This window comes from Gadus chalcogrammus, chromosome 15 (genome assembly GCF_026213295.1).
Source record: "Gadus chalcogrammus isolate NIFS_2021 chromosome 15, NIFS_Gcha_1.0, whole genome shotgun sequence".
NCBI lineage: Eukaryota > Metazoa > Chordata > Actinopteri > Gadiformes > Gadidae > Gadus > Gadus chalcogrammus.
The window spans coordinates 18,234,758-18,251,360 of record NC_079426.1 but is presented as its reverse complement, the minus strand read 5'-3'; the positions used below and the strand labels follow the sequence as shown (position 1 = coordinate 18,251,360).

General features: G+C 46.0%; 1 protein-coding gene across 1 annotated transcript in view; it reads left to right on the top strand.

Moving 5' to 3' along the window:
• Positions 1–9,771: 9,771 nt before the first annotated feature.
• Positions 9,772–16,603, top strand: part of grid1a (glutamate receptor, ionotropic, delta 1a) — a 293,648-nt gene continuing 286,816 nt past the window's right edge. Inside the window, exons 1-2 of the mRNA XM_056610046.1 lie at positions 9,772–9,850; positions 11,481–11,636. Coding sequence (XP_056466021.1) covers positions 9,772–9,850; positions 11,481–11,636 — 235 coding nt within the window. The remainder of the gene's footprint in view (positions 9,851–11,480; positions 11,637–16,603) is intronic.

Below are 16,603 nucleotides of genomic sequence, written 5' to 3'. Positions count from 1 at the left end.
AAACCTGATGCCAGCCTTGTAATGCTGGAAAATATCACCAGTACGCGTTTCACATTTGCTTTAATAACCACGGTAAACACCAGCTCACATCAGTGCTGTGATGCTGCCGTGTGGAAGCACAACAAACCGAGGAAGAGTGTCAACGCGGTCATCTTAAAGGGAATATGCCGTTAAAAAAGACCAACTTCTTGGCTAATGAGATGCATGTTAATGGATTCACCTATTGGTCAAACGTGTAGATATCGAGTTTTCTATTTTCAACGAGTTCAAGGTGTTGTGCATCTCTTTGAACACTTCAAAAGAAACGGCTGATAGACTTATTTTCTCTTTACCTTTCCTATAACGTTTGAAGCCGACCTTCCTATCTCTGGAAATAAAGGAATATGAAAAGAGTGATTGCGATAGGATCGTCTGAACACCTGCGGGGCTTTTCAGTTTGCTCTTTCGGTAAATATTTAGCAGATTGCATTTCTTTCTTTAACCTGTTTACAGTCTTTCCCCTTCGCCAACTTTCTTTTTTCGTGTATGGTCTGCACAGCGTGCCCGATGTAACCATTGACTTTGGACTTGCACTCAAGCATTTACGCCTTGTCTCTGGATTTCCTGTGCGGGGAATGCGAAATACATACCTTTGAGAAAGTTGCACTCTCACTCAAACTTCCGCCTTTCCTCGTCAGGCTGGATGTTGATCAGAAAGACGCAACATGTCTTTATCAACCGTTGATTGACATGATAATTGCCCAGCCCTCCCACAATTGCTCCTCACCAAAACCGTGTCATCGGAAAATGAAGTCCTTAAATAGACCTCCGGACTATTCAATTTAACTGAGTATTTTAACATCACTGAGATAATCAGTTCAGTTCATTATCCATACCAAAGCGGCTATATTTCTCTCTAATAAAAAATATTTCAGATTGCTTTGGTGTGCAGTGTGACAGATACGATCACATGTTCATTAATCTCGGCGAGAAGAGACAGCAAAAGTACTTTCTCTCCTCCTCTCCCCCTCCTCTCACGAAGTCTCTTCACTCCCAGGGCAGCGGAGTGGAACGTGAAGCCTACTGTGGTTTTGGTATCAGCGCAGTGCTTATTGCTGTGATTCCTTCTGTCATGAGGCCCTAAGGCAGTGGGTTCAGAGTGTGAAGACTACAGGGATGAGAGGGGGAGAGAAAGGGCGAGCAGAGAGAAACCCTGTAGCATTGAACAGCCTTCCTGGAAATGAGCTGCTTCACATTGTTGTCTTCTTTATTTATTTTGTATTTTCCCTCGTGGCAAATCGTTGAATCCTGAGGTGAAGGGTGTGTCTAAGGGGCCGAGAGGATTTATTTTTTTATTAAACCGGAACACAACCTGTTCCTACTCGCCACGTGGGGAGAATCTTCTGAATCACTATCCATTGACTTGAAAGCAGTTTAATTCATAGCAGCAGATTCAAGGCACTAAACATGATCCGTGAATAATATCAGCATCATAAGGGGATAGTAATCTACATCTCCCTTCGTCTGGGTAGTCTCTGTGTTGTGAAAGTCATCCCAAGGGGTTATGGATGCATGTGAAATGGCACAAATTGCTTTGACAATGCAATGTCACTTTTGGTGCTTTGCTCTCCAGAAAAGTCTGAAAAGGTCTGAACACAACCATACATCCAATTAGTCGTAGCGCAGTGACACATGGGAGTGGAAGTGTCGGATTTGTGTTGCGGCTAAATCAAATCGTATGGGACTATTAAATATCATGTGGCCCATCTAACCAGATGCCATGCCATATTGTTCTTCAAACTATCTAGGTTTTCATTGTAAGATGACTGCATCACCGAAGAACACAAGAAATATATAAACAAACAAATCATTAAAACATAAAACAATTTCAATGGAACATTGTAAAAGGTAATGGCCCTATAATGGATAATAATTAAAAAGGTGATAACAATGTGTGATCTTGTCATGCTGTGTGACAAACAAAAAACTATCTTGTAACTCTCGATAAATTAGTCACCGAATTAAACTGTGGTTCTTATCTGCAATCCCTCATCTTAATTAGTTTAGTTCCCTTTGCTTTTCTATCTCTAGAGGGATTGGTTTCCTCACCTGTCACTAAAGAGTGAATCACACACACACACACGCACGCACGCACGCACGGATGGACGCACGGACGGACGGACGGACGGACGGACGGACAGACTCTCTTTGTATGTCTGTCTGTCTGTCTGTCTGTCTGTCTCTCTCTCTTGTTGTTTGGACATCCAAATCCCACCTAGATACCAGCGTTCATGTGTATATAATAGAGTGAAGAGTTTGTATGTGTTTTTAGATTTCAGCACCATGGAGAGCAAGAATGTGTCTTTGGGCCCTGTCTTGCATCCGGTGCAATTGACTTAAACACTGGCGCATGTGTCGTTGCTAGTTTGCAACTGGCGCAGAGCGTTCTTTTCCCTCCTGCGCCACTCGTCGGTAAATTAGGGAATAATCTTGCGCCCCAAGGGGCGGCTCGGCGGAGGAGGAGAAGTGTTCTGGTGCAAACGATCCCTGGTGCTATTTTGCGTCCATCTGTGTGTGCGTCCATCTGTTTAAACACACGCAAATTAAACACGTAACGCATAATACAGTCCATGGCAAAGTATATTAACGGGGGGACACATGCATATTAGAAACACATGCCGATAACGATAATGCATACAATACTGAAAAGAAACGATGTTTATAATGTATTGCGTATATCATTAAATAGAAACACATTAAATAGGACTCAGCATTTGAAGTTGTGGAAGAAAACCTTATTCCATTTGTGAATTAGGCCATATTATTTGGCCATAAACTGAGCCATTTGAAGTTTGAAATTCATATGCATCTGTCTCATCGGAGACTGCAGACGCGCTGTCAAAATATCAACTCGTCAGATTCAAATCGGTCATGGCTCTTAAAGGGGATGGGAGCTGGCACTCTCATTGGTTTATTGCACGTTACGCCCAAACCACACCTACGGGTAATTAGGCTGCTTCAGACCAACCCCTTTTAGATTTGCGCCGGGCGCAAGAGTCATTTTTCGCGCCGGTAAACTAGAGACATCGCCATAGAGCCGCCCACAAAGCTACTTGCGCTTGGCGCTTCTCACTTGCGTTTCAGACCATTAAAATAGGGCCCTGTGACTCTCTCGCTCTTGCTCTTGCTTCTCTCTTCCTATTGCCTCTCTCTCGCTTTTGCATCTCTCTATCGCTGTTGCTCTCTCTCTCTCTCTCTCTCTCTCTCTCTCTCTCTCTCTCTCTCTCTCTCTCTCTCTCTCTCTCACTCTCTCTCTCATATAATATGAAAAAGGAGAGCTAATGTTATTGATGTAGTTAATGTTGACAGGGGATCCTCTGGAGAGTTCCATATCCACATAGATGCACAAACAAACAATACATATCACACAGTGTTCCTTTCTGTACTGGCCGCTGTTCAATTCATCCGGCGTCTTGTTTTTTTCGCTTGCTTTCGTGGTCTTGTTTACTCACATCCAATCCCTGTCTTTTTGACTCGCTGAAAAGATGAGAGATGTAAATGTAGATGAGATGGGGGGGTGAGTTTAGAAACCTGTGTCCGGTGGGAAATATGCAGGTCTAATGAAAAAAAGATAACACATCACTTCTGAATACCCCTAGACTTGGCTTCCCAAAATGGCCACATTTCCTGCTCTGAAATAGGCACATAACAAATGCACGATTTTCTTCTACGATAAGCAGCCCCATGGAACTTTCCTTATTATAAACCACGATGGAACATACAGTATTTATAATCCTGGACCAACCCCCCAAACATGGATTTTTCTTTTCTTATGTTATCCTGCAATTATCCTCCATCTTCATTTGTTCATTTTTATAAGACAATTAATAAAACATTGAATGGCGCGCAGTACAGACAAGTCAGGTATGTGTTGCTGTTGAAATGCAGAGCTGGTCCTGCCTATCCTCCCATGACATGATAAATCTATAATGTTACCTGGGGCTGTGTATTTGCCAGGGAGCGCCGTGCTTATTCACCTCTAGTGCTGCAGACACATATTACTATTCACCACACATATCTGCCTGACATGAATAGTTCTTGAATCTTTTTATTTATTATTATTTTTCTGCTACCCCACCTTCCAAATTGGTGCAAGAGCTTGATCCAATTATATCTCAGGCTCACAATGCGACAGGCGGAGCCCGCCAACTACACAGATTCATACCCCTTCACCATCCACTCCCATTATTAAAGAGTGTCATCAACCTCGGTGAGAGACCACTCTGCTGACTACAGACACAAGCAACCCCCCGCAAACTACTGTACCAAAAACACTCCCCTGCCTCCTTCGCGTCATACTTAACGTTGCGATCTGTGGTGTGCGTGTTTGTATGACTGTGTGTGCATGTGTGTGTGTGTCTATCTGTCTTTTTCTGTCGCTGATAGATCAAGTGACATGGGAGACGTGCCAGGGAACCACTTCTGTGACGATTGAGAGCGGAGGGGATTCATTGTGATGTGTCTGGTGGCTAGCTGCTGGCGGCCGTACGTTGTGTCTGTCTTCTTTTCATAGTCTGGTGATAACAGTCAAAAGGTTAAGCCAAGGTAGATTGTTAAATCAGTCCATTAGACAAGACAAGCTTGTACGTTTCTCAATGAAACTTAACCACTTCATGATTATTACATTTACATGACACGCAATGCTTTAATGTAGACTTTGTTTGGAGTAAATATTTAAAGCTTATAGAATAGTATTCTATTCTGCTGCGTTGGCGTGTATTGTAATGGTAGCCGCAGTTTGGTCGTTGACGTCAAAACAAATGTATCTATTGGAATTTCGAAGCGTATGCCGTAATACACACGCTGAGAGAGTGTATATTTGAATGGATCATAACTAAAAGACTGGATGCTGAACTCCATGCTGTATCGGATGATGAGGAAACAGAGACGAGGGAAATGGGGCTGCTAAGGCAAGAATTCAAATGATAGGTAAACCAAGGGAACAAGGCAGAAAAGCTGGGCGACCTGCTCCTGAACCAACAAATGAGCCAAAATAAGAAATGAGCAACATAGTTTGTGTCTCCAGTGTATAATAAATGCTGTAAGCATGAAAATATGCTGACTGTTTTGTTTAGTTGGGGATTCAAATGCAGAAACCCTACAAAAGAGACACACAATGAGGGTTCCACCAGCGTTATCACTCCAACGTACTACCGAGAGCTAATTACCAGATACTCGTGCTATAGTTGTCTATGCCTTTCCTCTCCATTGACACAGCCATAAATGTATATCACACTTGGTTTGTGTGACCATGATATTCCTCCTTCGGCATTTAGGTGCTACCTCTCTGCTCGGAATAGTTGCAATCTGAGATATGGGTAGACCTGAAAAGGAATTAAACCACATTTCTCCACACAAAGGAATTAAACCACATTTCTCCCCAGTTCACTTTTGAATCTGAAACCTTTTGGGAAGCAACTTTTGAAATGGGAGCCCAAAGTGCTTCCCTGGTGCTTTAGTGATCAAGTGGGCTAAACATCCCTTTTGGTGTTCTCCCAGAATGTTTTCAATGGGATCAATATGTGACCCAGAAAAAGCAGCATGCTGGCTCACAAATGGGGCTAGGTGGCATGGGGCCCATGCATATTACAGCCATGATTGTGTCCTTTGTCTTTTTGGTAGCTTTACACCCCTCAAATAATTATTCTTAGGAATAATACAGAGTCGTCCCTGCAGACTGATGCACCTTTAAAATGTGAATTATAGATCGAAATGAAATTGATAAACCATGCTCATATCCGGGTGCCAATTTCAAGTCTGTTCCATGTGAAGACAGCCATATTGATACTACCTACTCATGATACTAACGAACACACCATATTGGATCAGATTTGATATGCATTGTATTCATAAGAGAGTATATTCAATAAATGAGTTCCCCATAGAATTTCTGCATTGAAATGGCACCCAGTATTTATGGCGGTAAGCCTTTAATTTAATTAACGAAATGTGACTGAAATTAGAGGCTGTGGAAAGGTTTAATAACATTGAGTCAGTGTTTTTATGTTCTCTCCTCCTCCCGTTTCTCTGCTCACTCCTGCTTTCATTCCAGTGATGCTTCTTTTTCAATTATGTTGAATCCTATCAGTCTGCCCGTTTCTCTGCCTTCCTCCCCCTCTCTCTGTGCCTGTTCTCTCCCCCTGGTACTCTCCGTTGCGTTTGCATAGTGTAAATGTTTGGCGCACACGTCTCCCCAATAAACAGATCTTCCAGGCAGACTGGAGTGGATTCCTTTACAACAACACACTGTTTATCCACCTCCCCCGAGAACCAGTTAGGCAAAGCATGTTTCGACCTGTATCTTCTAACGTTTGGTGGTCTGCTAGCATTCTGTGTGCTACTCTGATGTTTTATTTTCTTCCCTTCCTTTGATAGTTAAGATTGAGACAGTGTCTGACCTCGGATCCCTGCCGTGGCTTGTTTCTGGCCAGACTTTCAGACTACAATTTTTTTGCTTATTCATATATTCATTCCCACTGATACCTCTTTTACTAATAAATAATTTGAAAGATCAACCCTGTGTGGCGACCTTGAATATGCTTCATTAATTGAGCTATGGTGAATCAAAGCCATAGCATGGTGTAAAGGTGTAAGCATTTGATTTTATGGCTGCTCTGTTGTTGATTAGATATGCATCGTTTGTTAATATGGTTCACAATATTGAGCCGCACACTATTAATTTTGAATATAGTTAATGTAAGGACGTGGACAAAATGCACGCACGCACACACTCACACACGCACACACAGACCGACACGTAGACATGCAGACACTCAGACAGACAGACTTGCAGACAGACAGCCAAGCAGACAGACAGACACACAGACAGACATGCGTACACATTGTGTATTTTTGATGTGTGTGTGTATGCCAGGTGCCCGAAATTGATCTTTTGAGCCTCACTCTACCGCAAGCCGTCAATATTAAGCCCCCTACTGAAGGCAACAGTGGTACATACAAAGTACAAGACAGACCTAAACATGACCCTCTGAATCACTTATAATCAGAGTTAAAGAAGCAATTTTGAAGATAATACAATGGCTCAACTGTGGACAAAGCTGTTGAATGGTGCTGATTTACTATTCCATATTCCTGTGGTGTATGGTGCCAAAACGAATAATGCCATCCGTATATCTCAGTATCTGCATTATATCTGCTGATTGATGATGCATTATACGTACAACGATAATATTTAATTAAATTATGATAAAAGTCAGATAATTATTTATCATATTAGCATTCACGGCCCCTTGTCCAGGAGTTGATGTTGATGATTTGGCATCTAAGTAAAAAATATGTAATTTTTAAAAATTTACAAAAGGTGCCTGGAGTGAAATGTTTAAATGAGAATTCTTTATTGGCTTAGTCTTGCTGGGTTTTTGTCAAGGAACAATAGGCTCCTTGTTTTTTTTCAGTCCCTGTGTGGAACTAACGACTTGGCAGCAGTCCACAACAGAAGAGCAGAAGGATAAACCAAACACAACCCTGGCTTTCCCTCTAATGAGAAAGATAGCTGGCACCTATGATGTGGACCAGTTAGCCGACTTAACTCCCTAGGCTCTCTGCAGTGAATCATGAGCCCTTTTCAGTCCTCTGTATTTGCTGCAACTTTATTATTTTATTATTTTTACCTTTTGTTTTCCGGAGTTTCCCATGGATGCCCTCCGTTGAACCTTGTTGCTGCCTTGTTGCTACATTGTCGCTGCCTTGTTGCTGCCCACTTTCAAGCTTGTCCTTTTCTTGCATAAATTAACCTCCTGGACCGGGCTACATGCTACCGAGGCAACTTCCAGTGGCCAATACGTGAACCTTTGCTTCCTATTGTTTTGGTCGGGGTAAACATCTCTTTTTACGATTCATGCGTTTTAACGTTAAACATGAAATGTACTCATTCACTCGCATACCTCATGGCTTTTCACTGACCCCCCCCCCGTATGTGCAACATTATACAGTTAAATAAAAAAGGATTCATCTTAGCCTCATGTTGGCTGATCGCAAAATCTTTAATGTGCAAGACAAACAACAGTGTTACAAGCAATCGAAGGCGAGTTTGTGTCGCTCTGGCCGAGGCGCTGTCCGCCCCCGTGGTGCTGAAAGTTAGACCTAACCCAACAATTAAGAGATATTTCCGTTTAGTCACAGTCACAAGAAATATCCTTTAATTGTAAGATTATGCCTATCGTGCTGCATCGTTTTTCCCCCCACGATCAGCCTGCAGCCTCGTGCAGAAAGGGACGACTTTTCATACAAAACATCACGTATCAGCAATAGCTTTTCCACACACACACACACACACACACACACACACACACACACACACACACACACACACACACACACACACACACACACACACACACACACACACGCACACACACACACACACACACACACACACACACACACACACACACACACACACACACACACACACACACACACACACACACACACACACACACACACACACACACACACACTTAGTTAAAGCAGCGAGGGCTACTCCGTTCCTGCAGCAAACAAAGGCAAAAACGCCGTCAGTTAGTTGTCTTCAGCCTCTTGACATGCAGATCAATGCATGAGATGAGCCGCTCACAGAAACATCACCGATTGTAGTTTGGCGAATTGTACTTTCCAGAACTCCCCCCATTTTTTGTTATTTTTTGCTCCTGCACAAAATGGTCGCGTAAAAGACCCGATGCGTCTTGGTGTCTCGGACGTTTTCTGACAGGAGGACACACACTCTCTCTCTCTCATCACATTGTTGTTGCAGGAGCCGTGAAGCTCTTACGTTGATGGTAGTACATCCGTCCGACTGACACGAGTTGCGGTCCGTTTGCAATAAAAAGAAAAAGAAAAGAAAAGGGGAAGCATGAACTCTCGCACTAAAAACGAGACTTTACACCTTGCATGTCGAGTATCGTTTTTGCAACGCCTCAAAAAAAACGTCATAGTTTGGAGTAAACTTGCATTTGCACCACGCTTCATGTTGAATGTATCGCATCCTTACCGGTGAGGGCAGCTTCGTCTACGTAACGCATGGCAACTTGCGCTCCGACAGAGTGATCATACCTCCCCCGCGGAAAGTCCATTCCTGCAAGGCAGCTATCGAGAGACCCCGAGTCGTGGGGATTCTGCAGTCACGTGGCTCCAGATGAGACCGAGGGAGTGCGGAGTCTCTGAGAGCGCAGTCCGAGCCGAGGGTGTCCCTTCCTCTGCATTTCTCTGCTTCTGCATCCTCTGCTTTAGAAACTGAACGCCGGGGAGTGTGTGTGTGTGTGTGTGTGTGTGTGTGTGTGTGTGTGTGTGTGAGAGAGAGAGAGAGAGAGAGAGAGAGAGAGAGAGAGAGAGAGAGAGAGAGAGAGAAAGGCGAGAGGGGAGCACACTTGTGCTACCTGTCATTTGAATCCAAAGTCGAGTCCCGACCGTGTGTGTGTGTGTGTGTGTGTCCCCCTCCTCCTACCTCTTTTTAGTCACACCTCGCTTTTTTCGGCGGTTCAATCGGGTCCTCTCGCTATCTATTTTGTTTTTCCTCCCGGTGATCGAATAGCGGCTGATAGTATAGGTTGAATCCGGCTATATAAGCCTCCTTGTGTGTGTGTGGGTCGTTGTGCATGCGTTGGCGACGCGCGGCTGTGGTGTGTTTGCGTGCTGCGCTACGTGTGGACCAGCGGGAGGACGACGCACCGCGCGGCTCGGATGAGCATCTATCCGTTCGGACTCTGAGCTGAGATGGAGTTGCTGGTCGTTTGCCTCTCCCTGTGGATGTTGCAATGCCGTTCTGCCCGAGCGGACTCCATCATACACATCGGTAAGAGTCCTACGGCATGATGATCAGCGGCTTTGACTACAGCGGTGTTTGTGTGTCCACCGTGTGTTGTGGAGCGACGCACCGGCAGAGACGCGGTGATGGGTCCGGTGGAACGGGCGGAACAAGTCCGGGATACGTTAGACTTTCGTCTTGTGGTGTAACTTTTAACTCCGAGTTATGAAGTAAGCCGGTTTAAAACCGATGCCGTTGACCTCTATTATCTATGATACGAGTTATTACGATTTTAAATGTCCCACTTTCTCACTAGGTTTCTTTTTATAAGGCCGTCTCGTGTCAGTGTGTGTCTTAACGCACCGAGCGCAACGACGCGCGGGGCTTTGGTGGGAGACGTTTGGGGAAAATGAGATGAATTTGGCCAGTGGAAAGCGTCGGGTAAAGGCTGAAGCCGAGCGCCTCCTCTCCCCCCTCAGCCCACCACAACGCCTCAACTTTCCCCGGAACGTGATCGCAATGTCAATACCCACCGAGGGGGTTTCAATGGGAGGGGGTGGGTTTTTTTGGGGGGGGGATAGACATGCAGAAGGCATAGAGACCTTTTGTATACCAGCCTGCATAGACCTCTCGAAGCATCCCCCCCACAGGTCACCTTCTCGAGGATTCTCCTCCCACCTTTCAACATGCATGTCAGGTGTCCGAGTGTCGAGGTGGAAAATGGAAAATAGAAAATGAAATGGAAAATACCTATCCACCCTTAATCTACGCCCGTCTTCATATCTGGACTGCGCACATGCACGGCCGCACAAAATAAAGACTTCGCGCGGCGCGCGCAGTGTATTAGGCTGGTATTCATGTGTGTCTGTAATTATATTAACGCACGTGCACGTTTACGCACCACTGGCATGTATACGCACGCACGCACGCTGAAACACACACTTGCGCAAGAAGCGCGTACACACACACACACACACACACACACACACACACACACACACACACACACACACACACACACACACACACACACACACACACACACACACACACACACACACACACAAATACACAAACACGCACGTACGCACGCACATGCGCACGCACACACGCACCACGCACACACACACACACACACATACACACACGTCACGACGTTCCGAGCAATGCAATTTTTCTGCACGCACAATTTACTGCAACAGTCGGACGAGCAGCAGGTGCTCGTGCTGATAATATAAGGTTGGACCCGGTCAAAATAAAATTATCCAGGGTCCCGAAGCACCGTGACCACCCATCATCATGTCTCCAAACTGGTGACTCCCGTTTTCCTTTTTTTCTCATTATTTTTAAGATCGATGGACAGAAAGTCGCTGTCCGTGGTGCTGAAAAGTCTATAAGTGCTAATTCCTTGCAACCCAATTGAATCTCTACCCCTATGTCATAGTGTCATACAACATATTAAATGACGATGTTTAAAACGGTGTGACTTCATTTATCCTTCTCCATTGGACAGCTTTCATGGACCAGCTGTTACTCAATACATTGATAGAGCAGTCAGCTCTGCAGTTCAGCGCAGCTAAAACCAACAACATTCCCTTTTGTCTCAGGCCGTCCCACGCAGATGAAATTAAACCTCATGTTCCTATTAATAACCGCTGTGATCATTTTAATTCCTCAGGCGCCATCTTTGAGGGGAATGCCCCGAGAGACGAGGAAATCTTCCAGCTGGCCATTTCGGACCTCAGTCTGAATGATGACATTCTCCAGAGCGAGAAAATCACCCATTCTGTAAAACATATTGAGCCTAATAACCCCTTCCAGGCAGTGCAAGAAGGTAAGCGATCTATGATTCTATGGCTTCTTTGGTTTACCATTGATTGACCCTGCTGTGAGGTGTCATTTCTTGGGGCCACGGAACACACACACACACACACACACACACACACACACACACACACACACACACACACACACACACACACACACACACACACACACACACGTCATGCACACACATAGACACACACACACACACACACACACACACACACACACACACACACACACACACACACATACATACACACGCGCACGCACACACACGTACAAAGCGCCCAGTCACTTGACATTTAAGGTTTATGATCGGTGAAGGAGCAATGGACAAAGAAATAAAAAACAAATCTGGGTCCATTGATAACCATTTGTATTCTTTGAATGATATTCATATCATAAGTCAACCGATTAAGTGTTACTGATTTTAACGTCTGAGTTTATTGCCGCTGGGATGTTGTGTAAGTGATGTTCATGCAGAGGGAGTTCATGTCGGAAGATAAATCGTGTTTACGAGAAAGGTGAAGTCAAAAATGTGGGCCTCCTGCAAGGCAGTCGTTTAAAGATGGTGTCATCCATGACTGAAGAGCTAGGTGGAAGCATTGAGTAAGAGACGGTGTAGCCTCAATGATCACAATCTGTTAGAAAGAAGAGATAAACACTGGACTGGTGCAGAGGGCTTTAGATAAGTGGAGGGGGGCTGTCTCTGAACGTGGAGTCCTCTTGACTGGAAAGGTAGCATCTCTGCATCTTACGTCTCTGCCTGAAGCAACTGATAAATCATTGAAAGGCGATAAGTTGTTGATTATGGCATTTGTTTTTTCCGAAAGCGATTTCTATCAGCACAACATGATAATGATGCTCTATATATATATCTGTGACTGCAAACTTAATGGGAAAATTATTTAATTTTAGTGGTTCGCTCTGGACATCCGTACGTATATTTCTTTATGTCCGTCACCTGTAGTTTGTAAAAAATCTCCCCATCGTCTTTATGAATCCTTTCTGAAACCCTTTTCTGAAAAACAACAAGCAGTGAACATTGGATCATGTTTGACTTACCAACATTAAATATATAAATGTTGTTCAAGGTCTGTTGGGATTCACACATTCATTATTTAGGTTGCCACATGCAATCTAAACCATAAATAAATAGATATTTATTCATGGTTTATGTCGTTTTTCATTGCATAATTTTTTTCCAGACATGATCGTGTAACAGATTTATTTAAAGCTGTACCGATATATAACTATACTCTACTACTACTATGTAAAAATCTTGAACAACAACAACCAATCTTCTTGTTCCCAAAGTGCATCTTATCAGATGCATTTGACTCATGTGCGAGTGCATAACCTCTCCAATCATGTTTCGTCTTCAGCTCCACTTAAACAACAAGTGGCTAATTAAAGGTTATGGAAGTCTTATGTCGTGGGTGGGGTAAGGGGAGGCAATAGTGGGGTGGGGGGGTAAGTGCACCAGTGGGGGGCTCGACGGGTGGGCCCCTGGACTCAAGCTGTCTGAGGCCGGGTGTTGAGCGACAGCCAGGAAGTGTTGACCTTTTCCTGCTGTTTTCCTCCGCAATGCTGCCACCATGTCCACCACCGCCTGCTGCCCGCACCTTCACCCACCACCTCCTCCACCTCCTCCACCTCAACCACTACAACTCACCAACACTACTACCACCACCCACCACCTCCTCCACCTCAACCACTACAACTCACCAACACTACTACCACCACCCACCACCTCCTCCACCTCAACCACTACAACTCACCAACACTACTACCACCACCCACCACCTCCTCCACCTCAACCACTACAACTCACCAACACTACTACCACCACCCACCACCTCCTCCACCTCAACCACTACAACTCACCAACACTACTACCACCTCCTCCACCTCCTCCACCTCAACCACTACAACTCACCAACACTACTACCACCACCCACCACCTCCTCCCCCTCAACCACTACAACTCACCAACACTACTACCACCTCCTCCACCTCCTCCACCTCAACCACTACAAATCACCAACACTACTACCACCACCCACCACCTCCTCCACCTCAACCACTACAACTCACCAACACTACTACCACCACCCACCACCTCCTCCACCTCAACCACTACAACTCACCAACACTACTACCACCACCCACCACCTCCTCCACCTCAACCACTACAACTCACCAACACTACTACCACCACACACCACCTCCTCCACCTCAACCACTACAACTCAACAACACTACTACCACCACACACCACCTCTTCGGCCTCGACCAACACCACCCACCACAAACTACCACCAGCATCATTAACACCTCTTCCACCATAACCCTTACAACCCACCAACACCACCACTATCACTTCCACCTCCTCCGCTACAACCAACACCACCTATCACAAACCATTACCACCACAACCGACGGGGGGGGGGGAAGGGGATGTAACCAGGTGGAACAGGAAGTGCAGCAGGGGGTGTATCATGCATCCATCACTGACCAACTCTTACCGGACCCGGGATCAAGGAGGCGCTAGAATAGCTCCTGGAAAGCATCGACGGAACTTGACGGCCGCCAACACGTAGCAACGAGAGTTATAGCGCAAAGGCGTAACAAAAGGACGAGGGAGCAGGCCGTTTACCTCGGCCGGCTCCGCGCGGAGGTGCTGCGTCATGTCTGTCCTTATTCAGCGGCGTGCGTCCTTGCAGCGCTCGCGACACACATTAGCTCCTACGATATGCGAGGCCTGCGGTGACGCACAGCTGTGGCTCGTCCTCCCTCGCTCTGGTTCCCGTGGTGATGTCATGGCCGGTTCGCTGGTTTGTGTTTTAGGTGACACTGGACTGGATTAAGGATGGGACAGTGATACGCTAAACTCAAACAGGGTTAGGATTAATGGGGTTAAGGAAGCGTGAACACCCTAATTGGCAATTTATTTTTGTTGAAAAGGCATGCCAGGTTTTGGAATGTTTATTTAGGTCTTGGTAACCTTCCAGTCCTGGGCTGGAAAGAGAAGTGGTAATCTGTTGAGTGCCCCCCCCCAAAACCCCACCCCCTCTCCCTTCAAGTGTGTCTCTCCCTCCTCCTTCCTCCCTCCTCACTGCTCCCTCCTCCCTCCTCCCCTGAAACCCCCACCCCGGCAGTGGCCCTTCCGTTCCCGTCCACCCTCTCACCAAGGGGGAGCCAAGGAGACTGTGCACGCCGCTCCTCTCTGGGCCATGTTCGCCAATCCGTCACCGACCCCCGCACCGCTCTCCGCTGTCTCCATCTCGCCGGCCAAAAGATGAGGGGGAAAACGAAAAAAAGCATGGCCGCCCCTTTCTAAAAGGGGCGGCCATGAGTGATGACACATCACTCATGGCTCCCCCACCTCGGGCTCATCTCCCGACACGGTGTCGCTTGTCGCTCTCAGGATGTGATGGAACGCCGGCCTTTCACTATTATTGCCACGCTGGTTTTCATAACGCAGCATCCATCTTGGTAATGGATCTGTTTGTGCATCTTCTTAATGTCTTCTTCCTCCGGTCTACGCAGATCGAGGTGATGATTTTTTTTGGTGGGGGTGGGGGGCTGTTTTTGGTATACCTATGCTCCCTTTTAATGAGGCTGCGGTTCTCTTTTAATCCATCATAAACTGGTCAATTGGCTGTGTGGAAGCCCATGAGTCCTTTAATCAGCTAAGTAAGGGGTGTTACTGGGGGGTTACCTTTCACCAGTTAATCCCCCCGTCCCAGTGGGCCTGTTTCAGTCCGACGGTCCATTGAATGCCTCAAGAGCAGTGTGTAAGAGGGGGAGGGGACACTGTCCTCGTGTGTGAGTGTGTGTGTGTGTGTGTGTGTGTGTGTGTGTGTGTGTGTGTGTGTGTGTGTGTGTGTGTGTGTGTGTGTGTGTGTGTGTGTGTGTGTGTGTGTGTGTGTGTGTGTGTGTGTGTGTGTGGGTGTGTGTGTGTGTGTGTGTGTGTGTGTGTGTGTTTCCCAATGCTGGCAGATTCAATGTATAGCAGAATTTTATGGCATTATCCACTTGATTCCCTAGATGCACTTTTAGATGCACAGAATAAAAAGAAATACAGGAAACAAAACAAATTCGCAATCCCTTTTGTTATGCTTGCTAACCTTCAAATATTGTATTTCTGTTCTGCTTTTTTCTGGAGTGGCATCAGCTCCGGGTTGGCCCAGTGGACCCCAGAAGAACCTCAGAATGTACTATTTCTACAGCCTTCATCTATGGCTGGAGTGGTGGAGAGAAAGAGAAACCACCAAGAGGGAGAGTTAAAGGCGGACAGCTGGAGGAGAGCTAGCCAGAGAGAGAGAGAGAGGGAGCAAGAGGGAGAGAGAGAGAGAGAGAGAGAGAGAGAGAGAGAGAGAGACAGACAGACAGACAGACAGACAGACAGACAGACAGACAGACAGACAGACAGACAGACAGACAGACAGACAGACAGACAGACAGACAGACAGACAGACAGACAGACAGACAGACAGACAGACAGACAGACAGACAGACAGACAGACAGACAGACAGACAGACAGGCAAAAGCAAGAGAGAGGCAAGAGGGAGAGCAAGAGTGAGACAGTCACATTGTTGCTCTCAATGGAGAGAGATATGTTGCATTGTTGCCATCAAGGGTGCTGACATCTACAAACACATAACAACATTCCACTCTGTTGGTGTACACGTGGATCTGGGTATCTAGATTGGCTATGCCCAAAGCAAGAGGGAGAGAGAGAGAGAGAGAGAGAGAGAGAGAGAGAGAGAGAGAGAGAGAGAGAGAGAGAGAGAGAGAGAGAGAGAGAGAGAGAGAGAGAGAGAGAGAGAGAGAGAGAGAGAGAGGGAGAAACACTGGCAGAATCCTAATGCTGCCGGTTCCAAAAACGGTGTCTCTGCTGCCAGACCCCGCCTCATGGTCCGACCCGGTGGCTCTCTCAGACCTAAACAAAAGAAAACGATCCACTT